This window comes from Pipistrellus hanaki (genome assembly GCF_964339955.1).
Source record: "Pipistrellus hanaki genome assembly, chromosome: 14".
Classification (NCBI taxonomy): domain Eukaryota; kingdom Metazoa; phylum Chordata; class Mammalia; order Chiroptera; family Vespertilionidae; genus Pipistrellus; species Pipistrellus hanaki.
In genome coordinates this window covers 39657818-39683609 of record NC_140516.1, presented here as the reverse complement: position 1 = coordinate 39683609, position 25792 = coordinate 39657818, and the positions used below count along the sequence as shown (strand labels likewise).

General features: G+C 43.8%; 1 protein-coding gene across 2 annotated transcripts in view; it reads right to left on the bottom strand.

Moving 5' to 3' along the window:
* WBP1L (WW domain binding protein 1 like) overlaps positions 1–22407 on the bottom strand; it is a 53796-nt gene extending 31389 nt beyond the window's left edge. Inside the window, exon 1 of one of the 2 annotated variants that reach the window (XM_084903881.1) lies at positions 22208–22407. In XM_084903881.1, the coding sequence (XP_084760007.1) occupies positions 22208–22297 (90 nt within the window). In that variant the 5' untranslated portion in view covers positions 22298–22407. Of the gene's footprint in view, positions 1–2293; positions 2520–22207 lie in introns of those variants that run through there. The other variant, XM_084903882.1, reaches the window with a different exon arrangement.
* Positions 22408–25792: the final 3385 nt, after the last annotated feature.

The window sequence follows — 25792 nt, the reverse complement described above, 5'->3', positions numbered from 1 at the left end:
TACTTTTGTAGAAACAGAATCATACTATCATATAAAACAAGATTATGAGTTGTGGATTAAAAGGGGAAAAATATTTTTACAGTGCATACATGTTATGTATAATAAAGACTAATAGCACAGGGAGGGTGGGGAGAGATTAACAGGGGAATTGATAAGCATATATGCATAGCTCACAAACAATAAAGTGTGGTAAAGGGGGGTTGGGGAGTAGAAAGGGGTGGGAGTGGAATGGGGTAGAGGGGGTCAATGGGGGGAAAAGGACATATGTAATACTTTCAACAATAAAGATAATTTTTAAAAAAAACTAATAGCATATATAGTTTATGTCATTTTTTAAAAAAAACATTATCACCAAGTAATCTTTACAAGGCTGGCTTTTACATAGGTCCAATAAAGAGCATAGTTACACTATCGCACAGAAACGCTAGAAATATACAAAATTCTGTAACCAAAATACTCAAGGTTTTTAAGGCAAAGCTTGAATCCCAGAAGCCAAGGGCACAAAGGGCCTCCAAGAGGTTCTCTAGTCCCGCCTTCTACCAGGAACCTGTTCAGAAGCAAGAGTAACCTCCGAGGTGCTCCTCACTGACAACCAACCGGGCCCTTTCCCGTCACCGCATCCTCTCACCTCACTGAGGGGAGGGTGCTGGACTTCCTCTCGCCCCCAATACGTAAGATGTGTACTGGTCCATACATCTCCCAGCTCTCAGCCAAGGCACAGCAGCAGTCACCAAATGACTGGCACAGGAGCTCCTGCCCACCCACACCCGCCATAGTCCGCCCTCTGCTTTCTGGTGGCCCTTTGGTCCTGCATCCTTCAGGAATGAGTAGATAAAAATAACAGTTGTTTTTAACGAAATGCCAACTCTCAGCCCGCCAAAGTGCTCCTGTTTCAAATACATTCTTTTGTGAAACCCTCCCAATAACTCTTTGAGCAGGCTTTATTATTTCCATTTCAAAGATGAGAGTCAGAACATTTAAGCAGGGCTGCCCTGCTGAGACCTGAGTGGAGACAGGACATGGACACGGTCTCTCTGGCTCCCCAGCCCTGCTCTCGTCTCCATCAGGCTCTCTCCCTGTCACCTGACCCAGCCTGGGATGCTTCACCCACCCCCTTGCCAATGCTGCTCAAAAGCCTCACCAGGGCTCACTCTGCCCGTAGGTTAAAATGACAGTCTTGGTGGCAGAGGAGATGCTCAAATGAGACCTCACTCTCTGCTCATCAACTGCACTAAAGGAACACTGAAGACCAACAAGAGCAATAATGACATCTGTGGAGCTATTCAGAGAAGCTTACTTTTAAAAGAATTTCAGGCAACTCAAGGGAGATCTGCTCACCTAGCACTTTTAAGACCAGCAGTCCTTAACAGGGACTCTCTAAGGCTTCAGGTCTGATCTTCCCGGTGGCTCTGCCTCACCAGGAACAGGCAGCAGAGGGTGTGTGTCCCTCCCCACCCCCTCTTACAGTGGCAGCCGCCAGTTACAGTTAAGCATTCCGATACAGACATGCCTTTCAGACCACGGAGGGGGTGGGGATGGCCAACTCTCAGCAGCCCTGGAACAAACAGTCAGCAACAGCTGTGTCCGAAGCAGACAGCAGTTGGTCCCTTGCTACTGTTTTCTCATCCCAACTAGGTTACCAGCTATAATGTAGTGCCCCTATTTCGAACAGCAGCTCCCAAAACAACCAAGACTCGGCCGTAGGGGTCTGCTGGTTTTGAAAAATCCGTCAAGAAGGCCGAAAGGTGGTCCATCCCACCCCCATCCCTCCGCGGTGCCCAGGATGTCCCTCGGGCACGCAGCCCTGACCACAGGCTTAAAGGGAGAAAGCCCTTTCCATTAACAGGTCCCCTCTCCCCACTCAGAAATCTCTTTAGAACCAGGGAACTGTGAAGAAATCTCTGCTAACCAAATCAAAATGGAGAAGGAATAAAAAAGGGTTTCTGATCAAGAATCCCATTCTGCCTCTCCCCCGCCCCCACCCTAATCTCTCTCAACTGTTTCCTCCAAGAAGCTCTGGAAATGGTCTTACGGTGTCTAAGGGGAAATCAGAATGGACGCCCCAGACAGATTCAGGGATGTAGGGAGTTAAGAATATGGTGGCTCTAGGCGTAAGGAGCCGCTATAAACACCCAGGGAAGACTAGAAATCTCTGTATGGGAGCTGTCCTGTTACAACTGCGAGACATTTTCTAAAAGGTTCCAACCTCCACCCCAAGCAGCAGTACCATAAACAAGCTCCCACCCTTCTTCCCTTCCCCACCGGATCCACGGACATACAGCCAGTTCGTTACCTGTCTAAGACCCAAAAGGGAAGGCATCCTGCAAGGGCATCATCCACACTAACGTGTGCAACAAAGGGCTTTTAAAAGTTAAGTTCTCGGAATGAGCATTTCCCCTGGTGGGCCTGTGTGCTCCGCAGCCCCAGCGAAGCAGCCTTCCTGGGCAGAGCAGAGAACGTAAACAGAGTCCTGAGGCCAAGCAGGCGCTCTACCTCCTGCTCTCCGTGCTACTCCCCACTGCCTGGCTCCAACCCACCCCCACCTTCTCGTGACATAGCTCAGACGCAGCAGAGCCGAAGCTGTCTGCCAAGGGGGAAATGACATCAGTTCAGGCACAGCGGAAAAAGCTCCAGGCAGCTGCTGGGGACGGCGAGCAGGATGTGCTGCAGACCCACGGTGGCCAGTCCTGGACCCCCTCGCGCTGGAGCCTACGACGGAGGGCAGAACGGCCCCACCCCTATCAGCTCCCCTCGGCTCTGAGCAGGCGTGGGTGTACATAAAGCAAGAGTCTAAAGCTGAGAAGAGCTACGTTTCCCTGAATAAGGACCGGACACTACAACCTCCAAGGTATTGTTTCTCCTCCACGGGAAAGAAAATCAGGCCAAATGACTTAGTTTCACAGAACCTCTCCTCCTCCTCCTGCGCCCGCCCCCCCTGCCCCCCCTGACAGTGTCCATGCTCAACAAATAGTGCTTTAAGTCTCTAGCTGTCCCAACTTTCCCTAGGGATTCAGACAGTTCGCAGGGGGCGCGCAGAAGCACCTCTTTCCCAGCTAAGATAGGACATGCTTCCTACCTTGGACACTGATCTCTCCAGCCCTCGCTTCAACGGGAGAGTTTCTATTTCATAAACAAACTGCGCATGTACAGGTGCCAACATCTTTCCTCACTTGTCTTACAAAAGGTACAACAAGTCCCACGGCAGCCTCCCAGTTGCCAGTAAAGCAGATCATCTATATTTAAACTAACTCTTGCTTCTGAAAAGTTCACCCGCCTTAGGTTTGTTATGCCTTCTCCTCTGAGCTCAGTTTATGGAGAAAATGGCTCACTTAACAGCAAGCTTTGCATAAAAAAGCAAAGGCCCCTGGGGCTGGTGTCCTAATCTGACTTTTCCTAGTCAGTGATGTAAGCCAGCTCTCTGGCCACCTGCCCTAAGTGGCAGGTCACAGTAGCTCTCTGACCTGCAATCCTCCACAAAGAAAACACCAGCAGAGGACAAAGGGCCTATGTTTGCATTTGGACTTGCAGACATAACTCTCCTTAAGGAGAACAATCTTTAGAGGAACTTTATAAATCCAAAGTTACTTTCTGCTAACTTCGCAAGGTGCAAATTAGGTATAGTTTCCATGACTCAAAGCAGGTATATCTCATCATCTTATTTTCTTCAACCATTTTCTTTCAGTGATATTTATCAAAGGCCTCCTTGGGAGTGGCACGGTGCTTAGTGTGATCCAGGTAAATCAGAAATGAGTCTTGCAAATTAGTATCTTTCACCCCCACCTAGGATAATAAATTAGCAGTACACAGCACTCAGAGCATGGTGAATTGCCAGAAGTATTTTTCAATCATTAGTGAATCCAGCCAAATACTAGGCGCTTGCTTCAGGTCTCCCACTGACGGTCAAGGTCACATCGACTTTCCTGACAAGGAAATGAATGGGGCAGGCCAGCTGAGCCATTTCCTCAAGGCTTACAAAAAGAATGAATCACAGCCTCACTGCCAAGGAGAAGAGAAGAGGGGAGATGTGCGGAGAGAAGAATGGCCTCGGGAACCATTCTTTGGCACATATGTGTTCTTAAGACACGGTCAGACTGTCTACCCCATGTCTTGCTACAGTCCTCACCCAGAGGCCAAATGGCAGCCACCTAGGCCTGGACACTAAGGCATAGCCACCCAAAGAAGAGCAAAAGAGCTGTTTTCAATGCCTTCCTTTCATTTCCTCAGTTCCCTGGCAACAGCCGACCACCACAAAACAAGTGCATCATTAAGTGTGACAACCAAACTGGAGGAAAGGGCATCCTAAGCCCTTCATGGGCAACTCTGACCTGAACCTACCCAACAAGACAGAGTGGCACCTGCAGTTCTCCAGAAGGAGTACAATGGCGAAAGTGTTCTTACTCATTTGTTCCACATCTACTGAACACCCAGTGTGCCAGGCACTGTTCTAGGGCCTACAGATACCACCATGAACAAAATACCCAAGAACCCTTGCTCTGATAGGCTATGTAAACATTCCCCATTTCTAAACAATACTCAGCAGCAGTGATCTCTGAATAAGTGAAATTGCAACGAAATTACTAGAAAATAAATAATAATTTTGTAGAAGTTCAATATAAATGATCAAAATTGCATCATAGACTTCCTGATGTTCCCCTAATAAATATTACTTTAATGGATATGACTCAAGACAGTGTTTCTAATCAGCATTTTTTTTTTACTTATGAGATTATACATTCCTGTGGGCAAGGCAGCATTAAACCCAAAGCATTACACTTAGCACAATATCATACACTATAATAGAGTGGTTACTGACCACGGATGGCTTCTTTTCACTAATCTACTTTTTCTTGCCCAGCCCCTTGCTGACCAACTCTCACTGAGCACTGAGATTTGGGGATTTGAAGGGGTGAGGAGAGAAAGAGGCTGAGTTGGTAAATGCAGGCATTCCAAGGAAAGCAGCTTCATTTCTTGCCATGCCCTGGAAATATTACCACAGCCCAGTGGCAAAGTAGTCAGCTTTGGGATTTAAGAGGCAAGCTGTTCATTAGCAATTTCTGCTAGTATGGAAAAAAAGGGTTTTTTGTGTGTAAGTGATCCAGGTTCATACATGGTGGATCAAAGGTAAGTCCAATCCTTCGTCATATAATTGTTGTAGTCATCTGTCTGATAATGCAGAATTAAATTCAACGATGAATTCTTCAATTTTAAAAAAGGGAACTAAACCAGAATTAAGCAGGCTTATGTTGTCAAAATGCTGCAGTTAAACAGCTGTTTATGGCCTCAAGCAGTGTCTGAGACATCTTTCTACTGACCAGCCCCCTCCGTCCCAGTTCACAGAATCCCAAAGACAGTAATGCTAAAAGCCTTTGTATCCTGATTATTATTTAAGAAAACATACTACAACAGTATATATGTTCATGGCCAGCTGGCATTCATTCTTTCACTGTGGTTGATTTAAGAATCTTTTGGCAACATTTTCCTTGGCAGCCTATGTATTTGTAGTTTTTATTGATAGTTCTGGGACAGAGGTTGGGAAAGTTAGTTATTTGTTCAGCACTGACAATCAGCGAGACTCTGTGCTAGGAACTCCATTTAACCAACAGCTCACAATGCCACAGCTCCCCCACAGCACAGGTAGCATGAACCCTATTGTTCACTTGCAGAAACTGAGACAAGTGAGACCTTGCCCAAAGTCACAAAGCTAGTAGTAGGAGAGCAAGAATTTCAATGAAGTCTCTTACTCCAAAGACTCTTTCCTTTACTCTAATATTAATAATATTAGATCGGGCCCAAACCAGTTTGGCTCAGTGGATAAAGTGTCGGTCTGAGGACTGAAAGGTCCCAGGTTCGATTCCGGTCAAGGGCATGTACCTTGGTTGCGGGCATATACCCAGTAGGGGGTGTGCAAGAGGCAGCTGATCGATGATTCTCTCTCATCGATGTTTCTAACTCTCTATCCCTCTCTCTTCCTCTCTGTAAAAAAATCAATAAAATATATTTTTTAAAAATAATAATAATATTAGATCGGAAGTTACTAATAAAAATAGATTAAGGGTCAGCTGAACATTGTCCCCAGTCAGTGCCCCAGCACCCTGTTTGTTTAAAAGACAGCCACTCAGACTGGATCTGACAGGGGTGTTCAGGAATGTGGAGCCAGGGTTCTATGAGGAAAATGACTGGGGAAGCCATAAGGTTCTCATTTGTTCCCAGCACACAGCTGGGCCCCAGACAAGGAGCAAGCTAGTGTGGAAGACCTTCCCATGCCTTGGATCTCAGGTAACCTGGTGACCTGTTCCCACACGAAAGTCATCTGGATGGCTGAAGCTGAAGGGGAATTCTAATTTTGAAGTAAAGAAATCCTAAGAAAGAGAATTTTATCAGAACAGGCCAGCAACTTCCAGGCTCTGGGGTAAGAGATAATGTCCAGATCTAAGGCCATTTTATTTCCAGGAGCTTTGATTAGAGGCTGCTAGGCAGACACAGAACATCTAAGATAAGAGACCTTTTTTTCCTCAGGTTGGCATAGGTACACTTAAATGTTTTAGAGTTCTCACAAAAAACACACACAACAGACTGGAATACTAACGCAAACCCAAAGCAAGGTGAGTGCCACCATGAGTCAAACCAAGTACCTTCACGGCATGAACCTCAGTAAAAGGATCCTGCAGTCATTATTTTGGGGAATTCCATGGGAAGAATTCCAAACTCAGAACAAAGATTTTTTCAGAACTTTGCCAAGGAGAAATGCTAAGGATCAGTTAGCGGCCAGAAGCCAAGAATACTAGCTTATCTGTGTCCTGGGGCTGAACAAAGGCGAGCCTGCCCAGGCAAGAAAACACACCAATCCTAGTTTCTGAGGAGGACGAGGAGCTTTATAAGTCACGGGGCTTATTCCTCTACACGGTCTCCACGAAAACCTGTGGATGCTCTCTCACTATTGAGTCTTCACAGGAAGAAGCCTAGGCATACACTCTGAACTGCAGTACATAATCACTTGCTAAACACCAAAAGATGTATTTCAGAGAGAGAGGATCCTAACATATGTTGATATGTGACATTTAACAGATGAAAAACATGAAGTTGGGCAAATCATTCAAGGACCCACACCTAGTAGACAGTAGAACCAGTGTTTCAAGACATATTTGGTTCCAAAATGTCTTGAACACCTATGAATGTCACAGTCACATCCAGTCATCCAGAATATATTATGGGAATGAGAAGGATGGACTACTAAACGAATCAGTCTTGCCCTGGAGGATTTGTTTATTTGCCCAATTTGGAAGAAAAGATAGCAGACGCAGAAACAAACATAGGCACTTAATAAATACTGGAGGGGAGTAAAGACATTAAGTCCTAGAAGGGCTTGAACTAGGGAGGGTGTTGAGAGTGATCAAAAAAAGGTTTAAGAGATGGGTACTAAAATAAGGTGTAGGGTTTGGGTGGGAAGATGAGCACACTAGGAAGGGCCAACAATGGCCAAAACCATGGAAACAAGGACACAAGGAGCATCCGAGAAAGGTGGAAGAAGAAATAAAGGTCAGCTGGAGGTAGACTGTAGAGGCCTACAATGTGTGTCTTTACTGAGTACTTTTGACCAGCACATTTTTTTCTTTTGAATGATGACAGTAGGGCCAAAAATATCTAGGACAGGAATTTCTGGTTTACTAAGTATCTTGGGCTCTCTTTTTGCTTGTTTAATTATATTTACTACTAAAATATGATAAATCTTTCAGCTGACTTTGTTATACTATGGGAGTGGGAGAGGTGGAAGGAAGATACTCGGTCAATGTACAGTCTCAGTCTTTTAAGGAGAAATCAAAGTAGCAGAAGCTGAAACCACTTTACAACTGCTTCCTAAGGTTTCTGCCTCTTGCTTCTCTCATCCTCTAACAAAAAAACAAAAAATAAAAAAAAATCCTTTTGTGTTGACAATCAATCACTCCAAAATATTTATTACTTTCATGGATGAACATTGCTTCCCTCTCCAGAGAGTACAGGGGTCTCTGAAACTCACCACTGACAGCAGTGGGCCATCATTGATGGTTAATGGGCTATTGCTGGATATGCAAATTTAGCTTTATCAAACGTAACAGCAGCCTGTCTACCCTCATACCAAAATGCAAGGTTTGGCCTGGCTGGTTTGGCTCGGTGGATAAAGCATCAGCCTGCGGACTGAAGGGTCCCAGGTTCCATTCCAGTCAAGGACACGTACCTCAGTTGCAGGCTCCTCCCCGGTCCAGGTCATAGTCAGGATGTGTGCAGGAGGCAACCAAATGATGTGTTTCTCTTACATTGATATTTCTGACTTTCCTTCCCTCTTCCACACTCTCTAAAAATCAATGGAAAAATATCCTCGGGTGAGGATTAAAAAAAACCACACACACACACACAAAACAAATCAAAACACAAGGTTCATCTTTCCTGCCCTAGAAACAGTTCAACCTCAACCAAACTGGCAAGTAGCCAAGAATTATATGAAAATTAGCAAGCCAAGCTCAGGGCTGTTCCCGGACACATTTCGTGTCTCTTAATGAACTGTTCTTTAAACCAAAGATTGGAATAACAACATAAGGAGGGTCAGAGGTCACTCACACTACATGATACACACTCAGAACTTGGGAAGAGGAATCCATTAGGAAAATTATTCTTCCAGGTCTCTATACGTCTGATTTCATCTTTCACTTTTAAACTTTGGGCAAAACAAAGAGAGATGTGGTCTACATTAGGTGGGAAGGTAAATGCAAAGTGTGGCAGGCACACAGAAAAAACTAAAATGAAAGTCATTTTATTAAAGGCACTTTTGACTCTGAATCCCTGGAAGCAGTCCCTCTAACCAGACCCTCATAAGAGCAATCATTTGCATTGTGAGAGACCATCTTGTTGTGCTTTTACAGAAAAATCCACTTACCTGTTTTCTGTGCTCAGACACTCAGCAAAGTTATTTATTCTCGGGATTAGTTCTCTTTTAAGTTCACGCAATTTAAGGGCAAGATCCATAACTCTCACTTCTGTGTCCCTCACAATACTTGCACAAAATAAGCCCTCAATAAAAGATTATTACATGGTTGAACAGACTTCATGACTAAAAATAAGTTTGTAAAAATGAAGCTCAGCCCTAACTGATTTGGCTCACTGAATAGAGCGGCCTGAGAACTGACTGAAAGGTCCTGGGTTCGATTCCAGTCAAGGGCATGTACCTTGGTTACAGGCACATCCCCAGTAGGAGGTGTGCAGGAGACAGCTGTTTGATGTTTCTCTCTCATCGATGTTTCTAACTCTCTATCTCTCTCCCTTCCTCCCTGTAAAAAATCAATACAATAATTTTTTTTTAAAAAGCTCATATAGCTAAATCCTCAATTAATGTGGATAACATTTTCCTGGTCATAGAAACCTGATAAACAGCTAAGAGATGAAGAAAGCACCTGGATATTACTCCAAGGTTTGATGCTACTACTGGGAAACCCTCTATGGATCTCATTATCTGTACGTCTCTAATTTCGCAGCTGAGGGATTTAAAGTACTCAGGCCATCTCAAAAGCAAAGGTCCCGTCTTCAAGAGACTTGATCTACACCCCCAACATTTTTTTTTTTAATTACGCGAGTGGGACAAAGCTGCTCCTGGTTTTGTGTCCCATTCACCAGATAACTCCATAAGCAACACCCAGAAGTTGCCTTTTCTGCAGAAAGGATTGTGAAACTTAGGAAGATCTAGTTGGAAACACAGCTCCCAGCACCATGCCTTCCCTCGTTTCCTGGATCTTATGTAAATCAAATATTACCTCCTCTCTCCTTAGGCTATGTGGTAACCAAATCTATGCCAGTTCTTAAGATTTCATGGTTGAAAACATTCACAGTTTATCACTCCCATAAGTTGTAAGAAGAGGGAAATCGCAGAAAAGGTGGCACTAACCAATGAGAAACACAATAAATTATCTTTCTTGCAGAGAACTCAAGGTTTATAAACTATTTTCATATCCATTTTAGTTGTTCCTTACATCAGCTGATGACAGAGCTAGACAGCTATTACAATCCCCACTTCTCAGAGGAGTCTACTGAAGGTCTGAAAGTGTGAATGACCCAGAAGTACGATCTAGGGGACAGAGGTCTTCCCAGGGAGCCCCAGTGAGTACCCTCAGGGGGAGATTTACCTTTCAACTAGACTCCGTCAGGGCCCTGGCATTCTAGACCAGCCAGCCATACGACAACCTATTCTGACGACCCTGGGCCAATTACTTTACTGTTCTGAGCCTATATTACCTCCGTTCGCATTATCCAGAGACACCATCTCACCCTCAAGCCCCAACCCAAGGGATCAAACTCACAACCTAGGTAAATGCTCTGACTGGAAATTGAACTCGTAACCTTTCCACGTACAGGATGATATTCCAACCAACTGAGCCACCAGCCAGAGATGGGGAGTAACGTTTTTTAAGTAGCGGAATACTTAGTGAGGGTTAATTACTTATGAAAACTGAAGAGCTGTCATAATTAGTTGAATTTTTAATAGTTTTTACCCCAGGATCTAATTTAAATGGTTTCATGCAAGATCCTATCTTATAACAGTAAGAAATTACTGTCCATGTTTAGGGTATGGGATGGGATGGTGTTTATTTTGAAGAGCAGAAAGCTTTTATTTCTTAAACATTCAAATGGAACTATTTATGGTTGAAATAATGTGAAATCTACGATTTGCTTCAAAATAATTTCACTGAGATGAACTAAAATGAAAGGGGAAATAGATAAAACAAGACTGTCCATGACAAAATTGCTGAAGTTGGTGATGGGTACATGGGTTCTCTTTATTTTTATTAAAAGAACTAAGGAGCCCAGCTGGTGTGGCCCAGTGGTTGAGCATCAACCTATGAACCAGGAGGTCACAGTTTGATTTACGGTCAGGGCACATGCCCAGGTTGTGGAGCACGAAAAGCTCAAGTGATAAAAGAAAAAAATAGGTAAGCTGAACATCGTCAAAATTAAAAAGTTATGCTTCAAAGGATACCATCAAGAAAGTGAAGAGAGAAAAAAACAACATAAAAAATGAAAGGGAGGAAATATTTGCAAATCATTTATCTGACAAAGGACTCATTAGGCTTAACTGTAGGATTCTCCAGTGGCTTCACTGTAAAGCAGGGTCATGGTGAATCTCCAAAAGAGACAGCAACTTCTTTAACCACATGGGCCTCTTACTGCAGATAATGGCTGCCTCAGGCACTCTTTGGACAGTGTGAGAGAAGTAATGAAAGCTCAGAAAGGTAAGGCAGCTGGCCTAGCCTCCAGAGAACAGGTGGTAACATGGCCAGAGCCTTAAATCTAGTTGAAAGGAAAATCTCCCCCTGGGCTGACACCTTTCTCTTTAGATAAGGAACTTTAAAACAGGCCAAAAATCAAATAGATTTTTTCCCCAAAGAATATATACAAATGGCCAATAAAAATATGAAAAGCTGTCCAATCACTAGTTATTGAAAATGCAAATCAAAACCAGAGTGAGGTACTACCTCACATACACTGGGTTGGTTACGATATAAAAGACAGACAAATAAAAAGGATGTGGAGAAATTGAAACCTTCATACATTGCTAGTGGAGATATAAAATGGTACAGCTGCTATGGAAAATAATCTGGCAGTTCCTCAAAAGTTAAACATAGATCGCCCTAGCTGATTTGGCTCAGTGGATAGAGTGTGGGCCTGTGGACTGAAGGGTCCAGGGTTCGATTCGGTCTAGGGCATATTCCAGGTTGCAGCTTGATCCCAAGTAGGGGGTGTGCAGGAGGCAGCCAATCAATGATTCTCTCTCATCACTGATGTTTCTATCTCTCTCTCTCTCTCCCTTCCTTTCTGAAATTAATAAAAATATATTAAACAAACAAACAAAAGGATAAACATAGCTCTGGCTGGTGTGTCTCAGTTGGCTGAGCAATGTCCCATGTACTATCCCATGTACTAAGAGGTGGCCGGTTCGATTCCCGTCAGGACACATGTCCCAGTTGCAAGCTCGATTCCCAGTAGAGGGAGTGCAGGATGCGACAGTCCATCAACTGATGAAGAGATAAATGGTGTGTTACACCCATACAATGGAATAGTAATCGGCCATAAAAAGAAATGAAATACACATGCTACAGCATGGATGCACCTTGCAAAAATATTATGCTAAGTGAAATCAGCCAGTCACAAAATACCACATGGTGTATGATTCCATTTACTAAAACCACTGAATTGTACAATCTAAAAGGATGGTTTTTATGGTATCTAAATTATATCTCAAAAAGCTTAACAACAACAACAACAAAAAACGGCCTCAAAAACCATTTTTACCTCAGAACAGGATGACAGGATGTACCAAATGGAGGTTGGGTCAGATGTCAAACAGCCCCAGAGAGCGCCTCACCTCAGTACAGTACACCGAGTTCTGCGTGTGGTCTAGCACTGTGGTCAGAACGGACGATGAACCAGAACTCCCACTCTCGAGACATCACACTTCCTTGCTGGTGGTAACCCTCCACTCTCTTCTCTACTCAAGAGAACAACAATGATGGACAGATCAGAATAATAGTACATATTCTAACTTACCTGCTCTACAGTTTCGTTCTTTATTAGAAAACAATAGCTGGAAAAACACCTCTCATCGGATGCTATGGAAAGTAACGCGCATGTCTTTTGGACTAGGGGTTAACCAAAATATATTCCTAAATTCCTCCACTGGAAACGGGTCTTGGGTCAGTCAAGAAATAGGGAAGCCTTAAAGGTTCCCCAAACATGCCGAAACCGGTTTGGCTCAGTGGATAGAGCGTCAGCCTGCGGACTGAAGGGGTTCGATTCCGGTCAAGGGCATGTACCTGCGGGCACATCCCTAGAGGGGGATTTGCAGGAGGCAGCTAATCGATTCTCTCTCATCGATGTTTCTAACTCTCTATCCCTCTCCTTTCCCCTCTGTAAAAAAATCAATAAAATATTTTTTTAAAAGGTTCCCCAAACATAACAATAAGGGAGATTAGCATTTACTAATTTCTAAGTGCTTTGTAAGTATTAATTCAATGTATCCTCACCATAACCTTATAAGCTAGGTGTTATCATCCCATTATGCAGATGAGAAAACTGAGTTAACGAACTAGTCCAAGATTATAGGGAGGGAGTGTGGCTCCAGACAGAGTCTGTACTCTCAGCAATGTTACATCCAAGGGTCCCTTATCCTGGGATGATCATCACAAATAGGTGGTTGTTTGGGCAGGCATGCAATTAGACGTGTGTTACATAGCAACTGGGCGACATTTTGCTCCAGGGCACCTGCCTGACACTTTCCAGAGGACTACAAACCCGGCAGGCATTTCTACTTCTCCAGCCACAGGCTCCCTGTCCTTAGGTGAATCCTCCTCCTCAGCAAATGGAACAATGGGCTTGCAGACGGGGAAAGGACTGAACTTTTGAACAAGTAAAGTGAAATGTTCCCCAAGTGCTCATGTTGACAATCAGAAGGAACCTCTTCAAGGATATTCACAGGACACAGGTAAAAAAAAAATGTTGCTTACACTTTGGGGAAATGAGCTCTTGCATACCCTAATAAAGGGAAGGGAAAATGAAAGAACCACTGTGGAGAGCAACTTGGCACTACTGAACCCAAATTTCCTATCCCATAACTTCACCATCCCCAATGCCACTTCTAGGGATCTAGCACAACTACAGAAAGAAATTAAGTACAACAATGTTTACCTAGCAAAAACTTGGACACAATGCATGTATCTATAAAGGAGTGATTAAATAAATAAAGGTCTAATACAATAACATACAGGCATTTAAAAAACATTAGAGATGCACTGGCCGGTTTGGCTCAGCAGACCGAAGGGTCATGGGTTCAATTCCCTAGGCTTGATCCCAATCAATATGTCCCTCTCACATAGATGTTTCTCTTCTCTTTTTTTCTCTCTTCTCTTTTCTCCTCTCTTCTCATCTCTCTCTCCCCGCCTCTGCCTCTCTCCCCCCCTACCCTCCATTCTCTCTATAAGAAGAAAAAGAAAAAAAAATCAATGGGAAAAATACCTTCAGGTGAGGATTAAAAAGAAACAAAAAAAAGTGGATATAATTTTTTAAATGTTTAAATTTTTTTAAAAATCAGAGATATAACGCAATATATTCAGGTTTTAAAAAGTTCATGTTATAAATTACCCCATTTTTGTTTTAAAAAATGAAAGACAATAAAGAACCCTACACATACCACCAACTTTACATTTATTTATAGAAAAATATATATATATATACATACACATATACACATATGTGTATATATAAATAAATGTATATATGTGAATTTATTACTAAAGGGTTTGGGCAAAAGTAGGTTTACAGTTATAATACAAATAATACAATAATAATAATAAATAATAACACAAAATATACTGTGTTTCGTGTACTCACAACTGTAATCCTACCTTTGTCCACCCTGTATATTTATAAATTGACAGCATAAGCACAAAAACCACCAACAATACACACCAAACCACAGACTTTCACCTTTTACTCTAAACACTGTTGTATTTCTAGATAATTTAACATTGTTAGGATCATGTGTTACTTTTGTGTAATTAAAAACTGATGTGAGCCTGGCTGGTGTGGCTCAGTGGTTGAGCATCGACCTATGAACCAGGAGGTCATGGTTCAATTCCCAGTCAGGAAGTTGGATATACATATACATATATATATTTAAAGAAATAAGAAAAAACTACACAGGATGATGAACTTCTCACACTATTGAACTCAAACACTATTCAACTACTAAAAAGCTACAATGCTCCAACATCCCAGTGTAAAAAGCCAAATATTAACTTTCTCACCCAAAAAAAAGCCACTAAAGGCAAAATAATAAGTTCTGACCAATAAATGAAGCTATGGAGTTCTATTTTTGTTTTACTTTATTTTTAAATATATGTTTATTGATTTCAGAGAGGAAGGGAGGAGAGAAAGAAGCATCAATGATGACAGAGAATCATTAACCAGCTGCCTCCTACACGCCCCACACTGGGGATGGAGCCCACAACCCGGGCATGTGCCCTGATGGGAATCAAACTGTGACTTCTTGGTTCATAGGTCGATGCCCTCCCACTGAGCCACGACGGCCGGGCAATAAATGAAGCTGTGCAGTTTTTTGTTGTTGTTTCTATGCTAGATTGATTTTTAATACAAAGGGAGTGAAACTGCCGATTTCAGGTGAGGAACATAATTTAGGAAAGGGTGAACAAAAAAAGCATGTAGAATTATGAAAAACATGAATACTTTCGCCATGAACAGATGCCTCTGATCTGCAAGAATGTTTAATGAAACAGTGTTATGACATAAGATCTGTCTTGCTTGACACTTAAAAATAAAAACAGACATGTTTTTATAACTTGACTCTAGGTCCCACACCCTTCCCAGCCACAAATATCCTTGCATCGTCTTTCGCTCACTTTTACCTCTTTCAAAACAAGTTTAAATTAAATTCTTTAAAACATCTAAAATCATGAATCAAAACTTAGCTATGGCCCTCTGAGGGAGATGATGGCACTAGAAACAGAAGATATGTACATAGCTCACCCGCTTTCCCACAGAGGAAAGTAGGGAAGGAAGGAAACCAAAAGTAAATAAATCCAGGCCATGGGAATGTAGCTGAGTAAGTAAGAGCATCCCATGCAAGACTGGCGATCTACAAGTCTGGGAGAATGACCTACTTTAATTCCCACCCTGGGAAAGCCCAGGATTGTATCAACAAGCCGTAGAATTCAATAGGATGAGATATGTTTCCTTCCCTCTCCTTATTTCCCAGATTGCAATGTTCTCTATTTATTTGTATGTCTTTGTTTGTGGTTTCCACATTGCAAGCAGTTTTTTTTGGACAGACTTTGCTCCACCTAGTGGAAACACAAAGGATGGTCCAAAAGGGAGGTGCCCACAGCCAGACATCAGCCTGCCTGTTGTATGCCACTAAGGAGACAGGTCACAGCGCCCTGTCACTCAGTGACTGCTCAGACGGATAGGTGGTCCTGGCAGTGCCCACAACTGGGTTGCAGGGTAAGAAATAAACCCACCTGGGTCCCGATGGTTTCTCCAGGGTTATTCCTAACAATTTACGACGGGAAAGAGGCCCTCTAGGGCATAGGGATGGCCAGGAATTCCAAAGGCAGTTGGAATTTTGTACCCAAAGCCATGTAAAGTGGCCACAGTATTTATAAGAGTTGCTGGCTGGTGCCCAACATCCACAATGAGCTGTATCCTGAGGCCTGCAGGAGAAGGCTCTCCTCTAGTCACGGCCTTCCTGACGTGAAGGAGTCGGCTTTCCTCCTGGTGACCCTGAAAACACCTAATAGTTTCTGCAGGCTGAGCGTGTATGAGAACAAGCAAACGTCCGTGAGGCTGGACGTGAGGGTAGAGCCAAGACTTGGAAGCGGGAGAGGAAAAAGTGCTAAGAACATGACTCAGTTCCGATTAGGGCCATGGAGGACACTGAGAAAAGAAAGTAACTGGCCATCAGCTTCACTGGGGCGAAAACAAACATGTTCTTCAAAAAAACCACAAAGGCAGCCCAAAGCAAGGGAAAAGAAAGTTCAAGACTGGGTGACTAAGGGAGGGCTCACCTGCTTTCTAAACCACAGACTAAAAAAAATATGCTTTTTTCAAAATGTCTGATGTTGGCTGACAAAGTAGGACTGACATGTCAACAAATCTGAGTGTAATCAAGAATCAGGATTGAAAGCTTTAAGTTATCCCACCTAAAATGTGTTGTCAGAGGGTATTTCATACACTTCACAATGCTATGCTCTCTCTTTGTAGGAAAGCTGACCTCGAACCCTGTGGTAACTAAGTAGGATCTGGTAAGATACCAGAGTTTCTCAACCTTGGCCCTACTCACAACAAAGACAATTCTTCGTGGAGAGGGACCATCCTGAGCATTGTAGAATGTTAAGCAGCATCACTGGCCTTCACTCACCAGATGCCAGTAGCACTCCCAAACTGTAACACACCAGAAATGTTTCCAGACACTGACTAATGTCCTCTGGAAGCAGCAAAACTGTCCCTAACTGAGAACCACTACTCTGAACACATAGATTCACCATGGAAAGTGACCTACAGAGCTAAAAGACAACAGGGACAAACCTAAACTCAAGTGATGGTATAGAGTCAAGGAAGTCACTTTCGAATCTCAGTTTCCCAACTTAGTTTCGGAGTTGATAATTACTTACCAGCTACAATGTACGCTGAGGACCACCAATATTAACAGAAGTGATGATTATTATATTTAATAACCATTAAACATATTCCAAGAGCCTTCCATATATTGTCTTTTCGCCTCAGGACAAACCCATTAGGTTTATTTACTTATTACCCCCATTTTATAGATGGGGAAACTAAGGCACAAAGAGGTTAGATAATTTGCTCAAAGGATAGTTAAGTAGAAGAGTCAGGCTTGGAACTCAGGTGGGCTACCTCCAGAGCTCATGACCTCACCACTGTGTTAGACTATACCCCATGCCCTCATTGGAAAGCTGTTAGACTTGCATTGTCTAATATGTAGTCAGTAGCCACATGTAGCTATTTCATTTAAATTAATTAAAATAAGTATCATACCACTTTGGAAAAACAGTTTGGCAGTTCTTCAAAAGATTACATATAGAGTTACCATATGACCCAGCAATTCCATACATACCCAGGAGAAATGAAAACATATGTCTACACAAAAACTTGTACATGCATGTTCACAACAGCATTATTCATAATAACCCAGAACTGGAAACAGCCTAAATGACCGTCAATTTAGGAATGAATAAATAAAATGTGGTATATTCATACAACTGAATGTTAAGAAAAGAAATAATTCATACAACTGAATGTTAACAAAAGAAATAATATACTGATATATGTGATGATAAACTGATCTGTCAACATTGATGAATCTTAAGAACATTATGCTAAGTGAAAGCCAGTCATAAAAGACCACATAAGTGTATAACTGCATTTATATGGACTGTCCAGAATAGGCAAATCCATAGAGATAAAAGTAGATTAGCGGTCGGCAGGGGCTGGGGGAGGAGGGTGTCAAAAGGAGAGAGACTGCTAATGGTTATGAGGCTTCTTTACGGGGTGATTGAAATTGTCCTAAAATTAGATAGTGGTAATGGTCACACAACTCTGTAACTTATAAAAAGGCATTTTATGTACACTTTAAAAGCATGAATCTTTTGACATGTTAATTATATCTCAAGAAAGTTGATATAAAAAACTAAATGTCATTAAACACTCAGTTCCTCAGTTATCCTAGCCACCTTTCAAACACGCAAGAGCCACACGTGGGTAGGTGGCTACCAAAATGAACAGTGCAGAAAGATCATTTCCTCCAACATCACAGAACATTCTACTGGATAAGCACTGCATCAATGAATGGGTCAAAGGCCTCCTTTACCATCTAACTACTTTCCAAGTCTCACTACTTTCACACGCCTCTTCTCACACCCACATAGGAAGAGTCCATCTCCATAGGAAGATGCCTCCTCCACATGCATGCTCCATTTTCTCTCTGGAATGGGCTTCTCCCCTCTCCTGGTCTACAGACATTCTACCTATCCTTCATCCAAATGCCTCTTCCCTAATGCCCACCTTCCCCTGGCCCTAGCAGAACCAGTTGCTCCCGCTGGCCTTTGCACTTCATTGATCCCTCTGGATTACAAATCATTGTGTGTGCTATCTGTCTTTCCCACAAGATGACCAGCTCCTTGAGGACAGGGAATCTGTTACTTATTTGAGGCTTCCCAATGCCTAGCAATAATAATAGCCTGCTGCAGAGTAGACGTTTCGGTATATGTTGCTGAATTCTACTAAAGGGATTTACAGAAACTCAAGGTATTGGTTTTCAACAATTGTTCACTTTGGTGTGTAAAACAGACTTCAAAAATGAAGGAAGAGGATTTGAATCTGAAGTCTCCTATCCCATTATTCTACGAGGAGTGTTGGTGATTGTACTGAAATGCCATTTTTAAGAAAGAAAGGCTTCTGGACTGAAAACTGGGGCAATGTAGGTGAGTGAAGGAGGGAATTAGGGGCCAATGGGTATTCCATTGAGAGCTGGGGGAAAACTGCAGGGACGAGGGCCCCCATCCAATTCAAAGATTTAAGCATGGCAGAGGAGAAGGAATGACCGCATCTCAAGCCATTGGTTGAGTCACTTCATGGAAAAAGACTTCTTTACTAAATCTTTATTTTAGATACTATACACAGGTTTTTCTGGTTAAGCCCAATCAAAAAGATAAAAAAGAAATCTATGTTATCTCAATCATAATTCAACTGGAAGAGACAAATGCCAAGGCCTTACGATTTAGAGACCTTACTGGGTTTTTTTTTTTTTTTGGGGGGGGGTTTGTTTTGTTTTTTATTCTCTATGGATTCAAGGACTCATAACTGAATTGCAATAACCTATAGGTGAGTTAAGTCTAAGTTCCTAACCACAGAAGTGAGCTAAGCTAATGAACTTTTCTGGGCCAGGATAGCAAGAAATCCTTTCAGAGCTATTAAGAGGGAAGCACCTAAATATCATGTTTTTCGTATATTAAATACATAAGGGGGGGAAAAAGTTGTACTTATTAGAGCCATTTCAACAAGGAGTGTGGAGAGTCCTCAATTCAGGGTTAGCTGAAAGTCACCTGTTGAAATAAGGACAGTGCGTACCTGAAGTAGGTCCTGTGCCAAAATGGTCTCTGAATTTTTTTCTTTCCTGATTTCCACAAACCAAAAACCAACAAAAACCAAACTGGCTAACCTGTGGTGGATTCCGAGTTAATAATTATATAATAGCTCCCATTCCAAAAGTTAAAGATTCAAAACACAAATCTCACGACAGATATACAGTATTCCCTGACAAAGAGACAGGGTATGAAGGAGGAGGAAAGGGGTCAGGAAGAGGGAGACTACTCATTCCAAAAACCTTCCCTTCTCTGCAGGAACTGTAACCACATAATGGCTGCTGGTCAGTGCATCCATCCAAATGGAACAAAGTACAAAAGCCACCCTGTCCCCAAAGTAAGTATTGGAAGTGCCAGAGACATGATAAGAAAATAGCCTGTGCTCAACAAACTGCTCTTAGGACATGACACTGGAGATCCTGTCCCACATTTTCTCCCAGGCTTGCATGACATGGTAAGGAAGCTCCACTTGCCATCCTTCCTCCCGCTAAAGAAAGGGATGTTTCCCACCACTGACTCTGAGGTCTACCACTCCCCTCCAAGAGAGCGAGGCAGTCCACAGACCTTGGGCACCCACCTCCGGAGGCTCAACATTCCTCAATCAACCCTTTAGCAAGGCTAGTTCTTCACTGGTAAGTGGAAACACCCTTTTTAGAGAGACAGAAGTAGACAGGTGCAAAGGGAAAACAACAATTTGTTCTATGTTTTGTTCTGTCAGCATTTATACTTAATTTTACCAGTCCAAATGGTGGTGACTTTTCGAATGGACAAAGAAAATTGATTTCTCCTGCTGGTTTGATTTTAACTGGGGAAATAAAGAGCCCCAACAAAGCCTAAAACGAAAGAGTTCAGACTTAGAAAAGGGAATATACTGGCCCGGAAAGTGAGCTCTGTTACATTCACATGTTATTTCTAACATACATAAATATACTCTGAAGGGGGGAAAAACAGGACACGTCAATCGATAAATGAATAAGCAGACTGTGGTATAGCCATACAGTGGAGTATTACACAGCCATAAAAAATAACTAAGTACTGGTTCATGCTACAACACAGACGAATCTGGAAAACGTTGTGCTAAGGGAAGAACCCAGACACAAAAGGCCACACTGTAGAACTGCATTTATATGGAATATTCTGAATAGGTGGACACGTAAGAGACAGAAAGCATATTGGTGGTCGCCTGGGATGGGGAAAGTGGGGGACAGGGGGGAACTGCTTAATGGGAAGGGGGTTTCTTTGGGGATGTTTTGAAACTAGATAGAGTGGTGGTTGCACAACCTTGTTAATATACTGAATGCCACTGGATTTTTCACTTTAAAATGGTCAAATGGTTTTAAATGTGAATTTCACCTCACTTTATCTTTAAAATAAAGAATACTAATGGACAAAACAAAGATGCATACAGTATGTAACTAGGCAGCCCATGAACTCCTAAGGGAAAAGATAAGTATTTTTTTGCTGGGACTCAGCTGCTACTCTTGATCACAACGCAAGGTTCAAGTACTAGGCTGTATAGATTCTGCCATCGTGTGTGTGTGTGCGTGTGTGTGTGTGTGTGTGTCTGTCTGTCTGCAAAGACAGGGAAGGGAACGGAAAGTGAAGAAGAAAAAAAAACAGAATGGGAAAGCCTTGCCAAACGCAAGGAAAGGAGGGGTCATTACCCCTGGTGCACCCCACCCAACTTGGCATTACGAGTAATGCTCCCATTAAGATTTCGAAATGCCAGCCGGAGCTGGAATCCATACAAGCCAGCTTCTCTGCCTAAATAAAAAGCAAGCCACCTAGCAAGAAAAGCTCCACTCGGGGTGCTCCACTTGCTGCCCCTATTGGCATCGGCACATCCGTTTGCTCAAAAGCCTTAGGCTAGCCCAGATCAGCGTCAGCGCCCGGCTCTCGCAGGCCGGCCAGCCTAACAGCAAAAGCTTCTGAGATCTCAAGTGCGCCCCCCACCCCCAACCTCATCCCACCTGCCTTCCAAGAGTCCTTCCTCCAACCCCTTAACTCCAGCACTATTAAAAATGGTGCCCTCAGAACATGCCCCTGCTCCAGCCTGAGATAAATATCCTCCCAGCCGCTCCTCCCTCAGGCCAGCTCGGGAGCCCATGGGCCCGACCTGCACCCGCACGGACGTACACGAGGCACCGCTGCTTGGAACTTGCTCCACCGGGAACACGAATGCACCCCACACGCCCCAGCTTGGCACCACTCCCCAGTCACAGGCATCCCAGCCCACCTGACCTAACAGCCGTCTCAGAGGCCCGCGCTCGCTTGGCACCATGCCCCTGCCAACCTCCCAGAAACCAAAACAGGTGTCCCTCAGCTGCACACCGACGCCCCCTTAGGTCCTGTCCACTCCGCGCCCAGGTGTCCCCCTGGGGACCCCTCAACTCTTGGCAGCCACACTCTTCAGCCCCCTCCAGCTAGCAGCGAGGCCGCCTCCAGCCTCCCCCAGCCCAGGCCTCAACGACCCCCGGGCTCCCCGCCGGGCCCGGACGCCCCCTCCCCCTTACCTGCGGGGGTTCCGCCCCGGCTGACAGGCGGCTGGGCAGCGCCTGGAGGAGCAGGAGCGCCATGCCACCCAGGAGCCTTCTCCTCTCCATCCCCCTCCTGCTCCTGCTCCTCCGCCACGGCGCCGCCACCACCCTCCTCCTCCTCCCTCTCCACCTCTTCCCTCTTCTTCCTTCTTCCCTTCTTTTCCTGTTTCACTCTCCCCCCCACCCCTCCCGCTTCCGGCACTACTCCACCCCGGCCAAAACACCCCGCCCCCAAACACCGGGGAGGGTCTCCGGTACCGGCGCCTCATTGGCTCGTGCCCTCCGTCCATTCGTCCAAATGGCTGTCGATCAAACCGAAGTCCCGCCCCCCACACTGAAGTCCCGCCCCACGGAGGCGGAAAACCGGCGAAGCCAGCCAATGGAAAGTAGGAGGAAGCTGGGCCATCTTGAGTGCTGCCAGCCGGTGTGGAGGCGGAGTGTCAGGAGTCGCTCCGGTCGGGGGGCGGGGCCTCCTCGAACGCGTGGTATCGGATAGTCTCATTCGGATGTAGCCATCTTGAGTGTGGCGGAAGTACTAGGTTGCCACAGTTTAGCAAAGAAAGAGAAGGAGCATGATGATTCGCAGTGGTGTTGGCAAATGTTATTTTTTTAAGAAGGTAGCCAGGTGCTCCTAAAGAATATAACAACTGCAATCTAAAAATTGTTTGATATTTTTTGTCTTGAAGCACAGTCTCAGTACCAGGGTCCCTCTGCTGGTCTCAAACTGGCCAAGCAATAGGGCAACTTGTAGTTCCTAGGAGACAGTGCCTTTAGCTGAGGCACAGTGCTTCGTCACCACAAGTTCCTGAGGCAAAATTCTAGTCACTCTGCCACAAAAATAGCTCTGAAGTCCACCCCAAAGGCTTTAACCCATATTCTCCTCTTCCTGGCTAAACACAAATGGTCTCCTTTCACACACCACACACAACAGGGTGCTCTACTATCCCACCCCACCCTCATAACCCCCTCACCACCACCACCACCCCACCACCACCACACACACACACACACACACACACACAACACCGTGTTTGTCTCATGGCTTTCCCTCAGTGGATAGAGCATCAGCCAGTGGACTGAAGGGTCCCGGGTTTGATTCTGGTCAAGGGTGCCTACCTCGGATTGTAGGGAGACAATCGATGTGTCTCTCTCACATTGATGTTTCTCTGTCTCTGGCCCTTCCCTTCTATTCACTGTAAAAATCGATGAAAAAATATCCTTGGGTGAGGATTAAAGTGTCCCCCCCCAAAAAAAAAAAATTTAAAAAAATAAATAAACTACCTACAAGATATATAGTCCAAACTTCTTAATATGGTCTTGTGTCCTGATTCCTGCATACTTCTCTTTATCTCCACTGCCACCCACACATTCTGCTCACACTGTACACTTAGGAGATCCTCAGGGTGCTGTGTTACCTAATACACTTAACATCATTTACACGTTACACATACAAACTCCTAGTTCCCCCCCCCCTTTCTTCTTCTGGATTCACATAACACTCCTCCCTCAGTGTATCTAATCTGCATCTGACTGGCTGAACCCCTCTTACTAAATGTGCAGCTTTTTACTTATTTTTAAATATATATATTTTATTGATTTTTTACAGAGAGGGAGAGGGATAGAGAGTTAGAAACATCGATGAGAGAGAAACATCGACCAGCTGCCTCCTGTACTGGGGATATGCCTGCAATCAAGGTACATGCCCTTGACTGGAATTGAACCTTGGACCCTTCAGTCCGAAGGCTGACATTCTAGCCACTGAACCAAGCCAGCTGGAGCAAATTTGCAGCTTTTTATACAGCACACCAAGTCTTACTCATTTCCTAAGAAATCCCTACAATATCCTGTAGGACCCAACTATGAACTTAATCAGTGGTAGTAAAGTGAAATGAAGACCCATGACAGAGAAACCAATTGCCTGTGGCTGTAAATTTCCTCTCAAAGCATTATACAGCCTGGCCCAATCCGAAATATTTCTGAGCCCACAGGGAGTTCATTCTTGCCTTAAGTGGTGGCAAAGTGGGAAACAGGTTTTGCCCCAATATAAGAATGTCCATAGTTGCTCCTGCTTTCCCAAGTGCTGCAAAAGGTGACAAGTATTTTTCTTCATTTCAAGTTTCTTAGAAATTTATCTACTCCACAATCAAGCTCCATAGGGGATAAATAAAGATTGAGTACTGAGACATGAAAATATGCTCAAAATCACTAATCATACAAGAGATGCAAATCAAAACAACAAGGAGGTACCATCTCACACCTGTCAGAATGGCTATCATCAATAAGTCAACAAACAAGTGCTGGCAAGGATGTGGAGAAAAAGGAATCCTCTTGCATTGCTGATGGGAATGCAGACTGGTGCAGCCACTGTGAAAAACAGTATGGCATTCCCTCAAAAAATTAAAAATGGAACTTCCATTTGACCTAGTAGAAACCAGAAACACCAATCAGAAAGGATATATGCACCGTATGTTCAGAGCAGCACAATTTATAATAGCTAAGATTGGGAAACAGCCTAAGCCCCATCAGCAAATGAGTGAATTAGAAAACTATGGTACATTGCCCTAGCCAGTTGGTTTGGTTCAGTGGATAGAGTGTCGGCCTGCAGACTGAAGGTCCCAGGTTCAATTCTGGCCAAGGGCACATGCCCGGGTTGTGGGCTCAATCCCTAGTAGGGGGTGTTCAAGAGGCAGCCAATCAATGATTCTGATCATTGATGTTTCTACCTCTCCCTCCCTCTCCCTTCCTCTCTGAAATCAATAAAGAAATATTAAAAAAAAAAAAAAAAACTGGTACAGCTACACAATGGAATATTACTCCTATAAAAAAGAAGGAACTCTTACCATTTGCAACAGCATGATGGACTTGGGCAGCATTATGCTAAGCAAAATAAGCCAGTCAGAGAAAGATAAATATCACATTATCTCACTCATTTGTGGAATATAATGAACAACATAACTGATGAACAAAAATAGAACCAGAGTCATAGAAGCATAGAACAGTCTAACCTATGAGGGAAGAAGGGGGTTGAGGGGATAAGAGATCAACACAGAACTTTTATGCATACATATGAGCATAACCAATGGACACAGACAGGGGGTGGGGGTGAGGATATGTGCTGGGGGTTAGGGGCAGCCGGGGAGAGAGGTCAATAGAGGAAAAAGGAAATTTATGTAAATTTTTTTAAAAATTGAGTACTAAGCAAGAGCCCAATTATTTTCATAGAGGGTCTTAATCCTGGCATCAAAGAATTACAGAGGCCATATAAAGGTCAGGTATTCTCATCATTGGGAAACCCCAATGGCTTCAATTTGGCAGACAGGATTTTGTCCCAACTTCCCTTTCTCCCTTTACCTGAGAGCTCAAACTGAGCTACTGGACAGGACAAACACTTAGTCTGGATTAGCACTTCCCACACCAAGACATTTTAGTCACTCTACCAACTTTATTTCCACACCCTGACAAGAGCCAACTGAAAGAAAGCAGAGGCCTTACAAGATGGAGCTGAAATGCAGTCTGAATGCTTTCCAGAGTACCTCTGAACTGTAGCCACTACATACTCCA